This window comes from Protobothrops mucrosquamatus, unplaced genomic scaffold (genome assembly GCF_001527695.2).
Source record: "Protobothrops mucrosquamatus isolate PMUCROS unplaced genomic scaffold, P.Mucros_1.0 scaffold8, whole genome shotgun sequence".
NCBI lineage: Eukaryota > Metazoa > Chordata > Lepidosauria > Squamata > Viperidae > Protobothrops > Protobothrops mucrosquamatus.
Genome location: NW_015386395.1, coordinates 2462925 through 2485379, shown reverse-complemented (window position 1 = coordinate 2485379; position 22455 = coordinate 2462925). Strand labels below are relative to the sequence as shown.

Here is a 22455-nt window from a genome sequence, read left to right as displayed (position 1 = left end):
AATTCCAAAATTATTATATTATGAAAATCCACAGCACCCCAAAATACTTTAAAGAATTGCAACAGAAGCCTCAGCGTTCACAAACCTATTATATATTATGTATTGTTCTGCTTCTGGCCCTTCTGAGAAAAATGGAATTTGCCCAACCTATCTAAGCCCAACCCTTAATGGCAATTCATTCCCTCCCTAACCCAACCCCCTGAGGTAACAAAATCCCTCCCCAATATAATTATTCAAGTACAATTAATTCATATTGACCCAATCCTGCCTCCAATGCATTCACTGCCCCCAAACCTTATATCTCATTTCATTTCTCCAGCCGCAACTTGTAACATCCGGCTGAACCAATGTGCTTGGATGAGTAGAAGGGTCATTAGCTGGCTAAATCTACAAAGGATGATTAAAGAGATCCCAGATGTTAGCCTAGCTTGATGCACTACCAAAATATAAACTGAGCACAACAGATGGAAGAATGTACAACTGTATCAGGAAGTCTGACAGGGATACCTCACTTAGAATTAGCAAGAGGATGGAGAAAAAGCAGGTTTCTAGAACTGGACAATCATACCCTTAAAAATCTTCTGCCATTGGCTTGGCCATAACTATTTCTTTGCAACGAAGAATGATCTAAAAGAATTCCTTGACTTCTACTTGAGGGTTGCTACCTATCAATGTCTGTCAGATTTGGCAGTCCTAGCATTATCAAATGATAGCTTATGTTGGCTTTGTTCACAAAACATGATGAGAAGGAAGCCACAAGTGGCAGAGAGGGGGGCAGTTTAAACCCCATGTGCCAGCTTTTTTTTTTTAAACTCAAATCTCTGATGGATGGGATCACCCAAATTCTCAATGGTTGTATCTTAGCTCTTTGACTTGGAAGCATCTGCGATTTGAAGGTACAGCACCAGATGAAAAGAATCCTGGATGGCAACCTTATTGTGGGGGAAGAACAAAGTGAGCTTTCAAACTGGCATACATGCTCCCTCACTAGCAGAGATTACTTGTTCAGTGCATCACACAAACAGGGCTTGGACTAAGCTATGTGAAAGACACCAATAGTCTAACCCAGAGGTGAGGAATTATGGCCCCTTTATGACTTGTGGACTTCAGCTCCCAGAACTCCTGGGCCAGCATGGCTGGCTCAGTAATTCTTGGCGTTGAAGTCCACAAATCATAAAAGGGCCATAGTTCCCCATCCCTGGTAACCCAATGTAGAATAGCACAGCTACTAACTACACCGTCTTCCATTCCTGGCAGCTAAAACAACAAAGATGTTGTGACAGCAACAGGGAAAACTGATGACCAAAAGTCACCTAATAAACAATAGAACTGGGATTGCTGATTTTTTTTTTGCCTCTCACTTCGCTTGATAAATCAAACAATTTCAATACCCGAGCTCTTGATCAAATAGTTCAACGATGTATTATTTGGCCCACCCCCTCTAGTTTAATATAGCTTGAACAGTTTCAACTAGAATTCCAAGGCAAATGCTGTAAAGAAGTATAAGGACACATTTTGATTATCCGTTGACTGACAAGGAAGATAAAGGAAAAATGAATGTAAACACTTTGGGGGAAAAATTCAAAGCAGGGGTGGGAATCTGTGACCTCCTCATTAGAGGCTGCTGAAGTACAATTCCCGGCAACACCCACCATGGCAGCTGTTGGGATTTTTAATTCAGCAACATCCTCCAGTTCAATGTTTCTCAACCTTGGCAACTTGAAGATGTGTGGACTTCAATTCTCAGAATTCTGGCTGGGGAATTCTGGAAGTTGAAATCCACGTGTCTTTAAGTTGCTGAGTTTGCAAAACATTGATCTGGAGGATCACAAGTCCCTATTCCAGATCAGAGAATGATAAATATTTCCTGCACACCAATAAATATCAACGTGAAGTTCATAATTCAAAATGGGTATCAATATGTGGGCATATTTTGGGGGCATATATGCAGATGCTCCATCTTTAGCACATAGAGCTGCAGTCACAATGTTTAGCATTGCACACACGAACATAAAAAGCCAAAAAAGCCAAAAAACCCCCAACCTACAATAGTCACATGCAGCCGAATGTCTCAACCGTTATCACAGCTATAATGAGATACAAAGTACTAGGACATGGTAGAAGAGAGTATGATTTGCTGGAATTCCTGGAGATTTCTTTTTTATTTGGCTGAGTCTAAAGACTAAGAAACCCCAAGGGTGATTCAACTCAACCAGGTTCCCTCAACTTGGCCTCCTCAAAATGGATTAAGACTGCAACTTCCAGAATTCCCAACCAGCATATTATTTGAGAAACTTCCAGAGGTCACCAGGTTGGGGAAGGCTGAGGTAAAATACAGAAATGGAGAAGCGAGCAATGAAAAAAAAAATCTCTCTTGTAGAATAAATAGATCAGAAGCCCTTTGCATTCTCTCTTCTTCATTTCTTGACTCAGATCTCCAAGGCAAGTGAAAAGTTAATTTCTATGAGGACAGAATGAAGCAGTAAAGGAAAGGGAATCTTCCAGTCATTTAGTCTCAGTCTTGCAATGTCTTCTGCGCTCCACTTGGAGACATGTTGCTTTTATAAAGCACTTTTCTCACCTTTTTTTTTTTTTTTGGACTGGGAACAGACCCATTTAGATTAGAACATGTTTCTATTTAGCGTCCCTCAGAGCATTTCTATAGAGAAACACAGATCTGGCAGAACGAAAGATGGCTTCCAAATTCTCATTTTCCAGCAATACAGTCAGTTCCTTTGTAAAAAGTCAGCCCTAAAAGTCCTGTACACATCAATAGTTGCTAAAGATTCGTAAAGGTTTTCTCTACTTTGATTGTGACCAGATCAGTGATCTGAGTTTCTTTTATTAAAAAAAAGTAGATATACCAGCAGAAGTGTAATTTATTCTAATATGCAAAGTTTAGTAAGGGGAGAACTTGGTTTTCTATCAGGATTTTGCCAAAATTCAGCTTCTGTTCAAGAAAAGGAAAATATAAAATATCAAAACTTGTTTGCACGGATCCCTTAGAAAACATCTAATCTGAAGATGCTGAACAAATGCATTGCTAGGATTGTTGGCAGAAGAAATCTGGGATTAATCTTCCAAAAAACAGTATAAACATCCAGCAGTTATTCAGAAGCTGCTGGCAGAGAGAGCAAGTCACCGGCATCCTTCACCTTGTTCTCCGTCATTGTTTCAAAACTAGAGAATCTTAACATCTTCGGACCTCTAAGTCCAAGAGGCTGATTGATTGGAGAAAGCAAAGCGAGAAGTACACACTCATCAAAACAAAAAAGTGTGCACCTTTTTTTTGAAAAAAAGGCACCAAATATGAGCAACAGCATTTGTTTTAAAAAGCTCCCCAACACAGGTCTGAAAAGGAATCCTAGAACGTTTTCTTTCTTGCTTAGGAAATGGGGGTGGGGGGGAACCTGCCCCTCCTCCACTTGTTCTTGTAATGAAAAGGTCCTCCTTATGGAGGTGGCTGAGGATTAAGACATCTTCCAGAAGGTCAGTGAGGCAGTCAAGACCCCCGCAGCAAAGACAGCAATGGTTTGCCAAGTGGGGGTGCCGAAAAAGGAGAGGAGGCCTTCCTGGAAGGGACAAACAACAAAGGGAGGGAGAAAACAAAGACGTCTTACGGTAAAACAAAGACACATTACAGCAAAATACAGGCAATCCTCGTCTTACGACCTGTGGCTTACGACGGACCCTCCAAAAGGTACTGACAACCTGGTTTTGAAGTTCTGACAGCCGCAAGTCATGTGACTGCATTTCAGGGGGCTAGGCAACTGGCTCGCCTTTATGGCCATTTGAAAGTGTCCTACCGGCATGAGACTGCAATGCCGAAAATTCTCATTTACTTCCACTTTTGGGTAAAAAGGCCCCATAGCAAACAACTGGTTCACTTCATGACCGTGGCATTCACTTAATGACTGTGCAAAAAAGAAAAAAAGGCTGAACAATTGGATTGGTCTCTTTATGACTGCCTTGAGTTGTGATTGTACGGTCAGGTTCCATGACAGTCATAAGTTGAGGACTACCTGTACAAGCCTCAAGGTAAGAATGTCATGTTTACAGTTGTCCGGTGAAAGCCCCACCTCCCTTTGCATTTCTATCTTCACAGCGATCTTGTGAAGGAGACCGGGCTGAGACAGAGCACCTAAAAAAAAAAACATCCAGCAATGGTGGTCTTGATTTGTCCATTCCCCCCCCACCCCCACCAGGATCAACCCAACACCTGAACCACACAGGCAGCCTTCGTTTCCCAGTCATGGTTATGGGGAAAGAAATTTTTTAAATAAAAATCCATGACGCCTGGAAATTTGGGGAGGGCACAAATTCAAGAAATGTTCAGGTTCTCCAGAATGTTGATACAGGAATTGTTCAGCTGGGAGAAAACACATACAGGAGGGAGTGAGGAGACAGGAGCTTTAAGAACACTTCGCAGTTCACACCTCCCCTCTTTTTGTTGTTAAATATAAAAAGGAATTTTAATTATTTGATAGCCTCTGTTCTCGAGTGAACTACCAAGATCAATGTGACCAGTTCTCACCACATGTGCTTTGCCTGGCTTTGACTCAGTCTGTATGAATTCAGTATTTTTTAAAGCCAGAGTATATGGCTTAGTGTGCTGTACACACGCAGAACTATGGATTAGTATACCATATGGTTAAGTAAATCATAGCTTGGTGGGCCACACAAACTCATCTCAATATATGCTTGTGTTGAGAATTAACTATACTGCACAAAGCTTCAGTTCGTGGGCCCTGGAGTTTTGGTATTAAAAAACTGAAATCTGCTCACATCTTTGATAAAAGTTTTCTTATCTGAAGGAAGTCAACATAAAGTCCCTGTAAACTCTAAATCAGGGGTCCTCAACCTTGGCAACTTTAAGATTTGTGGACTTCAACTCCCAGAATTCCTCAGCCAGCTGGAAGTTGAAGTCCACAAGTCTTAAAGTTGCCAAGTTTGAGGACCCCTGCTCTAAATGACATTTACACTGTAAATGAGATCCAGCTTGATGTAGTGGTTAAGATGCTGGCCTAGAAACCAGGAGTCTGTGAGTTCTAGTCCCACCTTAGGTATGAAAGCTGGCTGGGTGACTTTGGGCCAGTCACCAGGAGACTGTGAGTTGTAATCCTGTTTCAGGCAGGAAATCTGACTGGGTGAATTTGTGCAGTCACTTTCTCTCAGCCCAACCCATCTCAAAAGATGGTTGTGGGGAAAATAGGAGGAGGAAGGATTATTATACATGTTTGCCGCCTTGAGTTACTTATAAAGTAATAAAGCTGGCATAAAAAAGTCTAATAAGTAAGCTCACCCATCCTCCTTGGGCTTGGATCCAGGACAGGACATGTTCCTGGATATATTCCATGGTCCAGCTGATGACAGTCCTTAGGAGCTCTGGTAATTTACTACACACTACCTATTGAAAAAGGAGAAAACAGCCAAGTAAGTCCATGAAAAAATGGACAGCAACTGGGGAAGGTGTCTCAAAAACGGGATGACTAGAAATGACATACTTACCTTTAGGATCAACTTGCATGCAAAATAAAACAAGGCCACCACACGGCCCCAGTTGAAAGCACCGTCCGAGAACATCTCAGCCGCCACTCGAAAGAAAACTTCCTTGGGGGGATACATCTGAACTTGTTCTATCATCCTGTAGGGTGCAGCAAAAAAACCAAAAACAGCCTAAGTTAGATAGTCCCAGTCGAATATTGGGAGAAGCTCAGGGAGCCTAATACAATGCAGTTGTTTTTTTTAAATGATCCAAGTAGAATTAAATGTTGGCCTCTGTAAAACTAAACTCTTTGAAGTCATTTGTAGGAAATTCACCAGACCTGGAAGCAGAAAGTGAGAGGGTTGTCAAGACGACCAGAAATAGGATGTAAGAAAAAAGGCTTCTTTAATAATAATAATAATAATAATAATAATAATAATAATAATAATAATAATAATAATAATAATAATAATAATAATAATAATAATAATAATAATAAAGTTGGAAGGAACCTTGGAGGTCATCTAGTCCAACCCCCTGCTCAGGCAGGAAACCCTATACCATTTCAGACAAATGACTGTCCAGTCTCTTCTTAAAAACATCCAGTGTTGGAGCATTCACCACTTCTGGAGGCAGGTTGTTCCACTGGTTAATTGTTCTAACTGTCAGGAAGTTTCTCCTTACTTCTAGGTTGCTTCTCTCCTTGATCAGTTTCCATCCGTTGCTTCTTGTCCTGCCTTCAGGCGCCTTGGAGAATAGCTTGACTCCCTCTTCTTTGTGGCAGCCCCTGAGATACTGGAAGACTCCTATCATGTCTCCCCTCGTCCTTCTCTTCATTAAACTAGACATACCCAATTCCAGCAGCCTTTCCTTATATGCTTTAGCCTCCAGCCCCGATCGTCTTTGTTGCTCTTCTCTGTACTCTTTCTAGAGTCTCAACATCTTTTTTACATCGTGGTGACCAAAACTGGATGCAGTATTCCAAGTGTGGCCTTACTAAGGCATTGTAAAATGGTATTAATACTTCACGTGATCTTGATTCTATCCCTCTTTAAGCTTTCATCAACAAGCTGTTGACATCATCAGAGCAAGGGCTGAGTGACAAGGGAGCATGTGCATACACTTAAATAACAGTTAAAACGGTTACAGTATGGCATGTGCTCATAAAAAGCTCGCTTGCAAAAATCACATTGGTATCAGCATCTATAAGGAAGTCAGTCTCCGGACGAAATTCAAAAGTCGCGCCTATCAGCTCTATATATAATATTGTATCAGCAACATATTGTCTGGTTTCGAACATTTAACTTATTAATACATGTTAAATTCCTTTCTCTCTACCTCGTTTTTCTAGTCATTGATAAAAGTTATCCCATGTTCTAAAATATACTGATTCTTCTCTCTCTTTCATTTTCAACGTCAATCTATCCATTTCTGCACAATCTAAATTTTTTTTTAATTAACTCTTCCTCCATTGGTAAATCTTCATTTTTCCAATGTTGAGCGAATACAATTCTCACTGCAGTTAATACATGTAAAATTAGATATATAAACTCTTTCTCATAATTTCCTACAATTATGCCTAACAAAAATAATTCTGGCTTAATGGCTAAAGCGGTTCTTGAACTCACCATCTCCCGCTTTCTACCCTGGTACCTTAACCACTAGACCAGGGGTAGGCAACCTTGGCTCTTTTATGACTCGTGGACTTCAACTCCCAGAATTCCTGAGCCCCAGCCATTCCTGGCTCAGGAATTCTGGGAGTTGAAGTCCACGAGTCATAAAAGAGCCAAGGTTGCCTACCCCTGCACTAGACCAAACTGGCTCTTTTTTGCCCTCTTGCTTTTGTCATCCAGACACCTTCCTAAAGTGCTGGGACTACAATTCCCTTCTGATAAAACCTTTGTGTGTGAAGAATCAGGTAGATTAAAAAATTGCATTATCCAATTAATTCAAATTTCCTCTAAGAGACTCCCAGGCTCGCTTAGCATCAAATTGGCAATATCAAATAAATGCGTAATATTCCTAGTCCTGGTACCCTGCCTTGCAACACTCAATCCAGAGCAATTCACGTGGCATTAGCTTTGGCTTGGGGGCTCCTACCAAAAATTATTAATATAATTATTTTAAAAATTGTCCAAGTGTATCTGTACTCTGTATAGGATTTGTTAGACTACAATCTTCTGTAACAATTTAAATGGCATTTGATCAACTAATCTAGCCAATTATATAGGCTTTAATTTAATTTTTATTGTACAATGCTCTGCACACTGCACTACTTAAATATAGATAAAACTAATTGATTGATTTAATCAATTCAAGATTACACAGAGGTGTCAAAGGGATTAACAGAAGACAGAAAAGCAATAACTGTATGAATGCAAAGCTTACTTCTATCAGGCAGAAGACGAATAGCTGGTATATATATATTTGAACTCTGGGGATTTTAGCAACTGTTCAAAACTACCATGCCCGTCAAAAGGTACTTATGACCTGGATTTCAAAGTTCCAATGGCAGCACCACCCTCCAGCAGTCACGTGATTACATTTTGGGCACCTGGTAACTGGCCCACATTTATGATCATTTGTAGCTTCCAAGGTCACATGACCACGAATTACCCTGTGTGGTGTGTGTTTTTTTTGCTGGAAACTGGCGTTTACTTCCAGCTTCTGACAAAATCTGCCTCCATTATGGACAATGGGCTCGCTTTATAACTACTAGAATATAAATATATCATAAAATTGGTTCAGGTCAAATGGGTACCTTAACTTATGACCATCATGACATATGATGGAAATTCTGGGCTCCACTGCATTTAAGTCAAGGTCTATCTAGAGTTCTCCCCCCCCCAACTGTTAATGTTGTTCAGAAGTGTTCTTGAATAATGGGACTACAAATAACAATTTAGATCAGGGGTCTTCAAACTTGGCCCTTTTATGACTTGTGGACCAACTCCCACAATTCCTCAGTCAGGCATGCTGGCTGAGGATTTCTGGGAGTTGAAGTCCACAAGTCATAAAAGGGCCAAGTTTAAGACCCCTGATTTAGAACTTCTAAAGAAGTAATGGCGGCAGTGGTGGCACCGCAGTCAGTCGCCAAAACGTACCACTGCAGCTCTGTGTTTCCATCCAGCTCATCTCCAATCCGGCGCAGGCACTCGCTTAGTGATTTGGTGTTGGGATTACAAGCCTGAGCCTCTGAATCATCCAGCTCTGCCATCGTCACCTCAATGCGTTCCGAATCTCCACAGCACTGGATTCGATCCCTGATAAAGCTGAAACAGGGTCCAAGTAAAATAAAATAAATCATACAAATTTTTTTAGCTTGAGATCTCTACCAGCTTTGTCCTTGCAGGTCTTTGCAGAAGAATCAGCAGCTCAAAGTCACAGCTTTATTGCTAGTCTCTCCAAGAGGGGAACTATATGCCTCCAGAGCAGGGGTCGGTCTCCAACCTGTGGGCTGCAGTCCGCTACCGGACCATGGCCTATTGGCTACTGGGCTGTGTGAGTGGCTGGCCAGTGCATGCGTGTATGCATGCATGCACAGCCCCTCACATGATCGTCACTGCAAGCATCGCAGGCGTTTGTGGCCCCACGAGAATGTGCTCGTGTCGCCATGAGCATTGTGGGCACAGCCCGACTTGCGTGAGTGTCGCAAGTGCTCACAACCTCTTGCATGAGTGTTGCAGGCACTCACAGCCCCTCGTGTGAGGGTTGCGGGTGCTCATGGCCCCACTTGCGTGAGCATCACAGGTGCTCACGTCCCCACTTGCATGAGCATCGCAGGTACTCACGTCCCCACTTGCGTGTCGCGGGTGCTCATGCTCATGTCCCCCTTGCGTGAGCAATGGGTGCTTGTGTTCACGGAAAGATTGGGGAATTCTGCTCTAGAGTCCAGATAGTCCTCAACTTGCAACCACAATTGAGCCCAAAATTGATGTTGTTAAGTGAGAAATTTGGTGAGTTTTGCCCCATTTTATGATTTTTCTCGCCACATTTATTAAGTACAACTGTTATAAGTGTGAAAAACAGCCATAAGTCGCTTTTTTTAGTACCATTGTAACTTCAAATGGTCATTAAATGAATTGTTGAAAGTCAAGGACTATCTGTAGTGCGTCTCAACCTTAGCAACTTGAAGATGTGTTGACTTCAACTGCCAGAATTCCACACATCAAGGTTGAGAAATCCTGGTCTAGATATTTGCTGAAAATATAGTACTCACCTTTTGAGAAGAATGGTTCCCGTCTGAAGGATTTGATCTGAACTTGTGCCTGAAAGGTAAGAAAAGCAGCATGAGAACCTGAGCTATGAGGGGAAGGCAGGTCTCCAGGATCAAAAACAGTAACAAGCTCCGCCCAGTCCAACATCCTGCTTCACACCATTGAATGTAGTCCTCGATTTATAGTTGTTTGTTTAATGATTATTCAAAGTTACAATGGCACTGAAAAAAGTGACTTGTGATCAGTTCTCCCACTTATCACCCTTGCCGCAAACCTCACAGTCAGGTGATCGAACTTCAGGGGCTTGGCCACTGGTATGCATTTACGATGGTTGCAGTGTCCTGGGATGGTCATCTGCTACCTTCCTAGGCAGCTTCTGACCAACAAAGTCAATGGGGGAAGCCATATTTGCTTAATGACTACATAATTCACATAAAATCTATAGTGTTTCACTTAACAACCAGGGCAAAATGAAACACAACTCACTTAGCAACTGCGTTTACTTAGTAAAGGAAGTTCTGGGCTCAACTGTGGTCGTACGTCGAGGAGTGCCTGCACTGGGATCCCACACCCAGGATATGAAGAGTTTCCATTCTCTGTGACTCATTTAATCCCTATGACGGTCTGTCATCACATCTTGCTCAGTGAATGGCAGAAATCAATTGACTGGCACAATCACACTATGAAATGCTGCCTTTGGTGGCACGTGCCATTATCACAAGTGGCATAGTTTACATATTTTGTTATGACGTGCCTAATAAATGGCAACAGCTTGAATTGTTTAACATGGTAAGCCAAAACAAAGCTAGGAGGGGTAGCTAATATTAGGGAAGACGGGAAAAAATCCAAAAAGACTTAGGCTAGAATAGCAGGCAGGAACAAGTAAGATTAAAAAATAAGTACAGGTAATCTTCAACTTACGAGCACATTTGAGCTCCAAATTCCTGTTGCTAAGCGAGACAGTTGTTAAGTGAGTTTTGCCCCATTTTACAACCCGTTATTAAGTGAATCACTGCAGTTGTTAAATTAGTGACACAGTTGTTAAATGAATCTGGCTTCCCCACTGACTTTGCTTGTCAGAAGGTCGCAAAAGAGGATCACATGACACCGGGACACTACAACCGTCATAAATATGAGCCAGCTGCCAAGTGTCTGAATTTTGATCACGTGACCATGGGGCTGCAGCAATGATCGTAAGTATGAGAAATGGTCATAAATCACTTTTTTCAATGCCCTTGTAACTTTCGATGGTCACTAAATGAACTGTGGTAAGCCGTGGACTGTCTGTAGGGAGAAATGTAAGACCATGCAACTAGATAAGGAAGACGGAAGAAGTACGTACAGGACAGGGTAAATCTGGCTCAAGAAGAAATACTCAGATGTACTCTTGAATCACAAGTTCAACCTATTCCAATAGTGTAATGCAGCTGAAAAGAAGGCCATAAACCTGTTGAAGAGCATCAAGAGGAGCGTAGCGTCCAGATAAGATAAGATAACCTTTATTGTCATTTTTATACTGTGGGCACAATGGCACACATCAAAAATGAAATTTAGTTGCCCGCTCTCAAAGTGAAACACACACTTAAACATACTATGAACAACATATGTACAGACCCACATCCCTACATATACGTAGCAAATAAATATTAAATATTGTCCATCTTGAATACATAACGGAAGGAGGAAGCTTGAGAGTTCGCAAGGTTAATGCTGTATGGAATGAAACTCTGGCTGAATCTGAATGTTCTGCTTCGGATACCACGAAGCCTCCTCCCAGAAGGTAACAAGGAAAACAGGTCGTTAAGAGGATGTGTAGTGTCCCAGATAATCTTGCGGACCCTGCTCAAGCAGCGCTTCTGTGCTATGTCCTGGATGGGAGGGAGGGAGCTGCCAATGATCTTTTCAGCCATTCTCACCACTCTCTGCAACACCTTCCTGTCTGAAGCAGTGATGCCTCCAAACCAGACTGTGATGCTGTATGACAGGATAGTTGAGCACTCCCTACATTGACCACTTCCCTAAGTTAACCTAATTTTTGTAGACCGGACATACAGAAAGCCAACCTCTCTATATTGGCCACCTCTGTAAGTTGTATCTTGACCATCTGGACCTTGACACATAGTATTCATTTACTCTCTATAACGTGACCAGTTGAGTCCAGTCTGCATCAAGGGTAAGAAAAGTGAAACGCAGAATTGGTAGCAATGAATTTCTTTCAAGAAGAATACCAAAGAATACAATATTTTTGACTTTGATTCAGCAGTAAAGATGATGAAGTCTTTAACGCTGTCGAGCATGGACTCTTTTTCAAGGAGATGCCTTACAGGAGCTTCGTTATGACAAATGTAAGAGTGGAAAACTTTCTAAAGAATGTTTCACAGTTCTGATGTGCGTTAGCTTAACCGGAGAGAAGTTAAAACCTTTGGGTGATTGGTGAAATTGCAAAGCCACACTCATTCAAGAGCCTGCAGCCCAAAAATCTTCTGTCACCTGGAAATCTAACAAATCTGCATGGATGACTGGTGCCCCATTTGAGAAGTGGACTAAGAGGTATTGATCGAGAAATGAAGAAGAAACAGTTCATTCTCCTTGTAGTGGACAATTGTCCTAGCCATCTCCAAGTGAAACATCTTACCCAAGGTGAAACTGAAATTTTTACCTCCAAATACTACATCAAAAATTTAATCTCTCGACCAAGGCATAATCAAAACATTCGAAATGCACTACTGCACCCAGCTTATGCTGTGGGTCATGGCTAAAACGCTGGTCCATTTGCAGAAGCAAAATTCTAACCCTAACCCTAAGTGAAGTGAATTAAGTGAGGAGGACACAGAAATTGCAGATATTCCAAAAGAAGAGGATGTCAGTCATTTGATAATGCAAGTAAAGTCATTTGCCATGGAAAAATGTCCAGGTATGCTGAGTGATATAGTCGGCATTGAGAGTGCTATTTCCACTTACCTTCATAACGAGAATAAGGAACAGACTAAAACTGACTTTTCCCCCCCAGAAAGAATGATTAAACCATGAGAAAACAACACACATGTAAATGTATGGTTTTGTATGATACAGTATTGTATGAATGATTTTCCTGTGTTTTTACTACGTGTGTTTCTGTATGACATTCTCTAATAAAAGCCCTACAATAAAACGAGGCAGGTGTACAGATCAATACAGTTGTTCTGGTATGTTGACCACTTCTGTATGTTGACCACTTTCGTTCAGTCCTATGGGTGGTCAACTTTCAGAGGTTTTACTGTAATTGTTCTTTTCTACTCTGCCTTGGTCAGGCCTCAGAGTATTGTGCCGAGTCCTGCACTTGATAAGCAGGAGCAAGTCTAGAGAAGAACTACCCAGATGGTGAAAGGACTTGAAAACAAATCCTATGAGGAATGGTTTAAAGAACTAGGTATGTTTAGGTTGGAGAAGAAAGCGTGGAGAAGGTGCATGAAAGCTATCTTTAAATATCTGAAGGGTTGTCACACTGTAGAGCAGGGCTGTCAAACTCGCAACATCACGTGACGTGCTGCGACGTATCACAACTTTTTTGCCATTGCTGGCAATGGGATGGGCGCAGTTTTGCTATGATGCATCCGGCCTGCGGGCTGGCAGTTTGACACCCCTGCTGTAGAAGGCTAAGGACTATTTTTCCTTGCTTCGGAGGGTAAAACAAAGCAAATGGGATGAAACTTCTAGGATGTTGATACAAATTAGACATTAGGAAGAACCTGAGAGTAAGAGCTGCTGGTCATTGGAGCAAATTATGCATTGCACAGAGTGGTTTCTTCACCTTTCATGGAGGTTTTCATCTACTAGAGCAGTGATGGCGAACCTTTTAGAGACCGAGTGCCCAAACTGCAACCCAAAACCCACTTATGCATCGTCGGGTGCCGGGTGGGTGTGGCCCACTGGGTGGGTGTGGCCCATTGGCTGGGCGTGGCCCATTGGGTGGGTGTGGCTACAGCGGTAACAGCAGACTGGGTGGGACTAAAAGGTTCAATCAATCAATTCCAACTTTGCAAGATCTTTTTTTTCCCCGCGAGAAGTTGAAATTGACTGATTGATTGAATCTTTTTTTTTTTTTTGCACACAGCGGTGGAGGCCTAAAGCGAAAAGGTCTTATAAAACCCAGCTGAAGGCCCAGGACTGGGGCAACAATGCGCGTGCCCACAGAGAGGGCTCTGAGTGCCGCATCTGGCACCCGTGCCATAGGTTCGCCACCACTGTACTAGAGCAGGGGTTGACAACCTTGGCTCTTTTATGACTCGTGGACTTCAACTCCCAGAATTCCTGAGCCAGCCCTGCTGAGGAGAAAGGGAGAAGTTTCCAAGCTGAGCCATGCTGGCTCAGGAATTCTGGGAGTTGAAGTCCACGAGTCATAAAAGAGCCAAGGTTGCCTACCCCTGTACTAGAGATAGTGTAGTGAGCCTTGCAGTGTCCAAGGGGTTGGAACTGATGACTGATGAATTGAAACTACAACAATGATGAACAGAAACTAAGAAGCAAACTTAAACAGAGTAGCATGTGAATGTTTGCACTCTCTTACTCACATGGTTGACTCACCATTTAACCCATTTAACCAAGAAACCCCTTTCCCTCAGTTCGAAATTTACCGGTTTCAAATGTGAATAAAAGAGAAAGAAAAGCTCTCAGCAAGTTCTTCCTTGACCAGTTCTAGCAAATAAACCCATTTCCTGTTTCATTTCTTTTGACTGTGCCACCCATTTCAAGACTGTCTTATCATGACTAATTATTTACCTAGCTATCATTTCATGTGATTGCTTCAAGTTATCAGTTCATTATTTTATTGTCTCCATAGAACTAATAAAGAAATCATCCAGCCAGAAATAATTTATCTCTTAACTTCAACATTCTTCTACCTGGCTCACACAGAGGTCAAAAGCACAATCCCCCAAAATCATAGCCAGCAGCACCATTGAAATTGGGATCCAATTGTATACAGGGGACCTGAAGATGGAAAAACTGCCTTACAGCCATAACATAAAAATAGTTTGACTTAGGGTTTCTTAGAGCTTATGCAGGTAGTCCTTGACTTATGACCGTAATTCAGTCTGGAGTTATGGTTGCAAATTATTCTGGTTGTTAGTTAAATGAGTCACCTGGTGACCACGCCCAATTTTACAACCTTTTTTGCAGCAGTCGTTAAGTGAATTGTCATGGTTGTTAAGTGAATCTGTTCTCCTCAATGGGTGGAAAATGGAAAGTAAATGCTGGTTTCTGGCAAAAAAAATATTGTATTAAATAGTAGTCATGTGACTACAGAACACTGCAAACAGATGTAAGCAGCCCTGGGGAGGTCTGTCATAATTTGGAATAGTCACTAAGCAGCCAGTTGTAAGTTGAGGCCTACCTGTACATATATTTGTTATTATTTTGTAAGAGAAAATGCCTTTGGTTCACCTGATGTTAGAGTAATGGGGAACCGACACCTCTTTTTAAAATACGCTCGGCATGGCTAAAGTAGATTTATAGGTTAGCAGTGATGCCAGGTTCGCAAAAAGTTCAGTACTTAGCCATTTCCCCCCCTTAACATTTGCCTATATTCTGGAGAATCTTTGCACATACATATTCCTACCTCCCATGTTTTCTATTCTATCACATCTCTCCCATGATCAGCAAAGAATGTGATCTAGAATCTTTGCCTAACAAAATAATACATCCTTGTCTCTCATTCACTCGAGAGAATGTGCCAATTAAAAACGTTTGTTTCACACCAGAATAAAACAGTATTTTTTCTGAAATGTCAATGCCATCTCTAGTGTCTGAAGATCCACATACAACATGCCCCAAGTTATGTCTTCCTGTTTTCTTCACATTTATACCTTGTGCCTTTTTCAACCTTCCTGATCTAAATTTAGATTGTAAGTTGCTAACAAGCAGGGACTTGTCCTTTACATAATGATCACCAACTTGATTTTGATAAAGTAATGAGACAGATTTACATTGTTTCTAGAGACAACAGAACTATTTTCAGAGCCAGCATTGCCCTGAATAATAATCTAACACAGTGTTTCTCAGCCTTGATAACTTTTAAGATGTGTGGACTTTAATTCAAAGAATTCCCCAGGGAACATTCCCTCTGGCTTCTAAGAAGTTTTAGATTTCTGTTATGGCCAAAAAATGATGAATTAGAAATACTGCTATTTAATCTGATTAAGCATGGCCATTTTTTAAAAAATTAACTAATGCTTCATACACATTAGCACCATCTCTCAATTCAATAAAGGTTATAATAAAAATAAACAGACTACACAAAAAAAATACACAAAGGGCCACATAGGGCAATAACAAGAACTACAACACCCATCACAATAGCTAGGGAAAAACAAATCCAATTCATATATTAGTTTTGGTGAAGAAATGAATTTTATTGTCAAAAAATACAGTGGCAAATTATTAGATACATTTCTAAAATTTAGTAGCTCAGATAAACTTTAATATTGTTAAATAATTTCATTTTGCTAGTTTTGATTTCTGCCTACCAAAAGGATGTTTTGCCAGAAATGGGAAATATTTTTTCTCTTGTTTTTTCAAATTTGGAAATGTAGGTGGGAATAAACAAATATAGTTCAAGTACTAAACTATAAGATCTAAACAGAACTACCAAATTATATTAATATACTTGTTAATAGGCAATCAAAATGAATAAAATTGTTTTTCTTTAAAAAATGAGGAATTTAGTTAAATCACATTTTAAAATGTTATTGAGATCTTATCTAATTCAAGCACATCAATATATTCATCTGAACTTTGAATCATATTTTATGGGCATATTGGTTAATGGTAACCAATTGATTGATCTTGCAGTTAGGGCACTTTGACCAGACACACCATTAAGTTCTTATCTCTCTTTGTAAAACTGAGAAGACAAAGATGGAGGGTGAAGAAATGGAAGAAACTTGGACAGGAGGAAGGAGGAGTGGTGGGCGTACAGTTTCTTAAAATAAATTTCTGAGTTCTGCTGGAGAAAATGTAGGAATTAAATCCTATTGAGACAGCATACCATGCAGAATCACTTGAGACTAATTTTTGAATCTCCAGATAAGATGTGTATCAAATGCCATAGAAATTCCATTTTTCAGAAACTGAATTAAAGAGTACTGAAAAATGTATTTCTATATCAAAGTACAAGAAAGTAATGACTAATAGAACCCAACTAGTGATTTAAATCAAATCTATCATCCTTTAAACATATTAAATCTTCACTCCAAAAGATCTATGTGAAAAGCAAAACTGACTGTGAATTTGTAACTTATGATTATGAGACAAAGTCTTATCAAGAGCAAAGTCCCATTACTATTAAAAAGCATTGCACAGCTACTCCATCTTTCTCTTTATTACTGGATATCTGTGTGTGTGTTGTGTGTGAGAGAGAGGGAGGGAGGGACACAAATAACATTTTTAAAAAATGGATGTATTAACAGTTGGAATACATTTGGAGCATTTGCATATTCCACTTAAGAAACAGGAAGCTTAGCACTATAAAATCCTCATCTAGAAACCACTAAAATATAGACTCCACAGCTTCATTACAATACAATTTGTTTTGCTTTCCCTCATTTCATTTGTTAAGAATTGAAAAGTTTCTGTGCTGATTTTGTGACATTTTAATTAACTTCCTGAAGACACTGCCCTTATACTAGATTTTCAGTTTCTAATTTGATGCTGGCATCCATCACCATCTCACCGTCTCGTTTTGTTGTGGCTTTGGTTTTCAGGAACTTATTGTATTCCTTTGCGCACCAGCCACTCGGAATATAGTGACTACAACAATCTTAACAAGAAAAGACCATGCGAAGAACCTTTTCAAACATTTCCAACTGTGTTGCAGCACCTGACATCTGCTTTGGCATTGCCCACTCCCACCCAGGTTTGAAAGGGGCTTTTTCTCAGTCTTGCAATAATCTGGATTTGTTCCTGATGTACAGTACATCTATTCCTATTTCTTCATCCTTGTCACCCTCCATGGGGTGGGGGAGTGTATTAATGTACTGTGGTTTTGTTTTCAATTTGAATCAGAGTTGCTCTCGAGTCGGGTGGCTTTAGAAATCTAAATCATCAGTGATCAGATCCTCATCGGAATCCCGCTCAGCATCTTTGGAGGGCTAAATAAAACTCTCCTGCTAGGATAGGTTCCCCTATTGTCGTTTCAAAATCCTGACTGATTTAGTCACCCCGAGGCAGGGCATTCACTTCAAGGATAAAAGCCTCCATAAATGAAAAGCACACCCAAGATTCTCGAGGAAGAAGCAACAGAAGCCAAAAGGCAGCCGAGTGTTTTGTTTTTTGCCCGCCACTTGAACCTACCTGGCAGGGTTGTCGCACGGACAAAAACAAAACATGCCCACGGCCCTGCCCTTCCTCAGCCCGGCAAGACTACAACCCTCAGCCAGCAGAGGCTATGGACCCGCTGGGTGGGGACGGCGACTGTCGGGAGTCGGTCTCCTCAGGAAGGCGCTAGGCTGGAGAGGAGCAGCATCAAGGCGCTCAGGCTAAAGGGCGAAGGGAGCCATGGAAATCTTCATGCCCGGGCATGCCCTCGTCTTCGGAGAGGCAGTTCGCGCGTGCCTTGGCGTTCAGCCTCCGACAGGCTCGCCCGGCTGCCGCGCCCCGCCTTCCCTGCTCCCCGAGCCCCGGCACGCTCACCCTCCTTGCGAGGCGGGAGCTCCCGCTCTCTCCCGGGACCCGCCGCTGCCGCCGCCATCGCTCCCCTCTACTCAGCTGTGCCCCGACTCCAGGCGGCAACCCGCTTTATAGAGTCACGTGATCCAGCGGCCGGCAAAGGGGGACAGGCGGAAAAAAGTGAGAGGGGGGGGGAGAAAAAAAAAAGCAGCGGGGAGAATGGGAGAGGGTCATTGCCGGTCACGTGACGAAGCAGCGGCACCCGAGAGAGGGAGGCGGGCTGAAGCCATGACATCCTCTTTTCTGGTTGCCGGCTTGAAGAGCCGGAGGGAATGGGGTGGGGAATGTAACCGCGCAAACTTCCGTCAACTCATGCGCAGAACTGCTTTGTAGCCAAGGCATATAAGGGCAGAATTCCCCTCCCCTTCGTGGGTCACATGACCCTGGTACCGTCGCTCCTCTCAAGGAAGGGGCGAAAGTTAAAGCGATCGTGCGATGCGAAGTAAGGGATCGTGTGATGCGGAGGAGGCAAGGAGACCCCGCCCAGTTCGAAGACAGACTTTGGTTCCCCCGGCACTGCCAGTAGGGGGCAGCAAAATGAACTTCAATTTAAAAAACTGTTGGATTTGCTTTTGCGTAAACGTGCAAGCTTGCACTAAGATCGCTAAAAGCTAATCACGTGGAATTGGATTCGCACACTACTGTACTCCCCGTCAAAATAGAGTTGGCTAGTAGCTTAATGGTTGCTGAGTTTTAAGAATTCTTCGATGAACAAAAAAAGAAGGCAAGGCACGGAAAAACCTTAGTCAGTGAAATTGGGTATAATATAATAATAATTAAAAATAATAATAAGTAATAAATAATAATAATAATAATATAATAATAATAATATAAAAATCAAAACTGGGTATAATTTCAAATGCAGGAATGGCAAACATTTATTATTTTTAAAACATAAATTCGCCTTCTAATCTTGTACTTAATTGTTGCTAATTTTAATCTTAATGTTTGGATTTAAATGTTTGGATACTTATGATTTTATTCTATCCTAAGCAGTCCAGAGTAACCCAGGACAATGAAATGGGTTATATATGAATTTAATAAGAAACAAACAAGTGGCAATGACAACCAAATTGCTTGAGTTATTTAGCGTTTGGAAGAAATAGATTTGATTCTGTAAACCGCTTAGAGAGGGCTGTAATGCACTGTGAAGTGGTATATACAGTAAGTCTAAGTGCTATTGCTATTATGTGTCATCAAGTGCTGTTATGTGCCATTAGCGACCACATAGATAACCTTTTTCCATCCGAACTAAGTAGTAGATATTTAAAGTTATTTCCTTTAGCTTAATAAAGCACTGGATCAAATAAAGCCAAAGATTCTCTTTTTTCAGTTTTAGGTACCCTAAAGTTGAATAATTTGTTACCCTTACTAGGGTATCGAGTGTTATCAAAGATATACAACCTAAAGTTCTAGGGCTTTAAATGATCCTTAATAGTTTGCAGAATTCTCCAAATACTAAAATTGTGTAATTTTAAATTGATAGTAAACATTCTAACATATCAACTATGGGGTTCTTGCTGCTTTCTGAGCTTGGTGGTTTGCTTGAAGATGTTTCATTACTGTACTAGGTGTAACGACACCAGGACAACCCCCACTCTCTTGTAATGCTGATGATGTCACCTAGTTTGGTAATGAAATATCTACAAGAAAACCACCAAGCTCAGAGAACACTCCAAAGTTCAAACCTGAGCTACAACTATTTTCTTCTATCAGTACATATCAATTATGTTTTAATTTCAGTTACATTAAATCAAATGCAGTTTTTGTTCTTCCTCCATGCATACAGCATTATAAGTTTACACAATTGGAATAGGAAGCTGGTCTTTTTTTAAAATCCTTGTTTTTTAAAAACAACAACAGAAAATGCAGTCAAAACAGCTCCTGTAAGGCATTGCCATTTTATTTTGACCATTTTCAAATACTCAAGAAATGTAAGTTTAGCTACATGGAACTCAAATCATGTGTTACCTGAAATTTTAGGCTTCAGCATTAGCATTTTTTTAAAAAGGTGATACTAGTACTTTTAACATGGCAGTTTAGACCCTTTTTTCACCTCAGAAAAATATTTTTTCTCCTTCTTAACCAAGCCATTTGATATTCAACAATTTGTGTTTTTGATGTTAAACAAGACAACTTATTCTGAAAGTTCCTGAATACACTTGCTAGTTTTAAGAAAGATACAAACTCAGCTAAGAGAAATGAAACCCATAAATTTGCCACTTTTGGTATCTAGTTGTCTAGAATCAATGTTTTCTCTTCAAGTTTCACATAGAATAGTTTTAAGAAAAATAGAAATCCAGCTGAGAAAGAGTAACCCATAAATCCAGCTGGGTTTTACTTTTCTTAAAACTTTTAAGTATAAATGTTTTTTTATTGTTCGATCACTTGCTTTCTAAAGGTTCGTGGCTCAGCGTGGGGGAGAGGGCTTGGTTTTGTGTGAGCATCAGGTACACACGCACACATCTTCATTTGTGTGCGAGTGGGGCTGTGAGCACCAGTGTCCACCACTCACATGGCCCTGTTGCAAATAAGCCACGGCCCGTTAGTGAGCCACAGCCATCAGGTTGGGGACCCCTGCTCTAAAGTGTCACATATACAAAATGCACTTGTCATTTGTTTCTGTACCCAGTAAAAAGACTTGACCATCCTTTAATAAATGTTTTTTTGCTTTGCCTGAATTAGATAGATAGATAGATAGATAGATGATAGATAGATAGATAGATAGATAGATAGATAGATAGATAGATAGATAGATAAGATGATAGATAGATAAACTTTTATTGTCATTTTTTACTGTGGGCACAATGGCACACATTAAAAATGAAATTTAGTTGCTTGTTCTCAAAGTGTACGCATAGATAACACACATTTAAACATTCTATATACAACATATGTATAGACCTACACCCTTACATATAAGTAACATATAAATATTAATCACTGTCCATCTTGAATACATAATGGAAGGAGGAAGCTTTAGAGTTCAGAAGGTTAATACTGTATGGAACAAAACTGTGACTGAATCTGCATGTTCTGCTTTGGATACCACAGAGCCTCCTCCCAGAAGGTAACAAAGAAAACAGGTTGTGAAGAGGATGTGTCGTGTCCCAGACAATCTTTCGAACTCTGCTCAAACAATGCTTATGTACTATGTCCTGGATGGAAGGAACTGCCAATAACCTTTTCAGCCATCCTCACCACTCTCTGCACCGCCTTCCTGTCTGAAGCACTGATGCTTCCAAACTAGACTGTGATGCTGTATGACAGAATGCTCTGGATTGTTCCTCTGTAGAAAGTGGAACATGTGCTTTTCTCTTGCGACACAGAAAATGCAGGTGCTGCTCCACCAGTGTCTCACTGTTTAGCGACCAAGCCAGCCTATTTGTTAACTGCACACCCAGGAATTTGATGCTGGTAACCATCTCCACAGGTGAATCATTAATGCACAGAGGAGTGTGGCTGTGGCTGCCTTTTCAGAAATTGACAATGATCTCTTTGGTTTTTCCAATGTTTAAAACTATGCTGTTTTCCTTACACCAGTTCACCAAAACCTCAACCTTCTTGCGGTAAGCACCCTCACTGTCATCTTGAATAAGGCCCACTACTGTTGTATCATCTGCAAATTTCACAATATGGTTGGTGGCAAACCTAGCACAACAGTCATAGGTCAACAGGGTGAGCAGCAGCGGACTTAGGACGCAGCTGCTTTAAAATGGTGTTAGAAATGTATGTTCCATCTCGCACATACTGGGGCCTGTTAGTAAGAAAATCAAGAATCCAGTTGCACAAAGGAGTGTTTAAGCCTAAAGGGCCCAGTTTATCTACTAGATGCTGAATGGGGAGGAACAGACTCAGACTCAACCCTTCCAAGACCGAGTGGCTGTGGTTGCCGGCGCCCCGGCATAGTCAGCTGACTCCATCGCTGACTATAGGGGGCGAGACTTTGGCCCCCTCAGAGAGGGCACACAACTTGGGTGTCCTCCTGGATCCACGGCTGACACTGGAAGACCATTTGTCGGCCGTGACCAGGGGGGCGTTTTATCAGGT

At 41.2% G+C, this 22455-nt stretch overlaps 1 protein-coding gene across 1 annotated transcript; it reads right to left on the bottom strand.

The window, feature by feature from the left end:
* Positions 1–2598: 2598 nt before the first annotated feature.
* On the bottom strand, positions 2599–18427 carry LOC107282460 (apoptosis regulator BAX). Its single transcript, XM_015810237.1, has 6 exons — positions 18370–18427; positions 9705–9753; positions 8590–8757; positions 5509–5644; positions 5303–5407; positions 2599–3572 (listed from the first exon to the last, which is right to left on the bottom strand). Exons 1-6 carry the CDS (start codon positions 18425–18427, stop codon positions 3471–3473), a joined length of 618 nt encoding a protein of 205 aa, XP_015665723.1. The 3' UTR covers positions 2599–3470.
* Positions 18428–22455: the final 4028 nt, after the last annotated feature.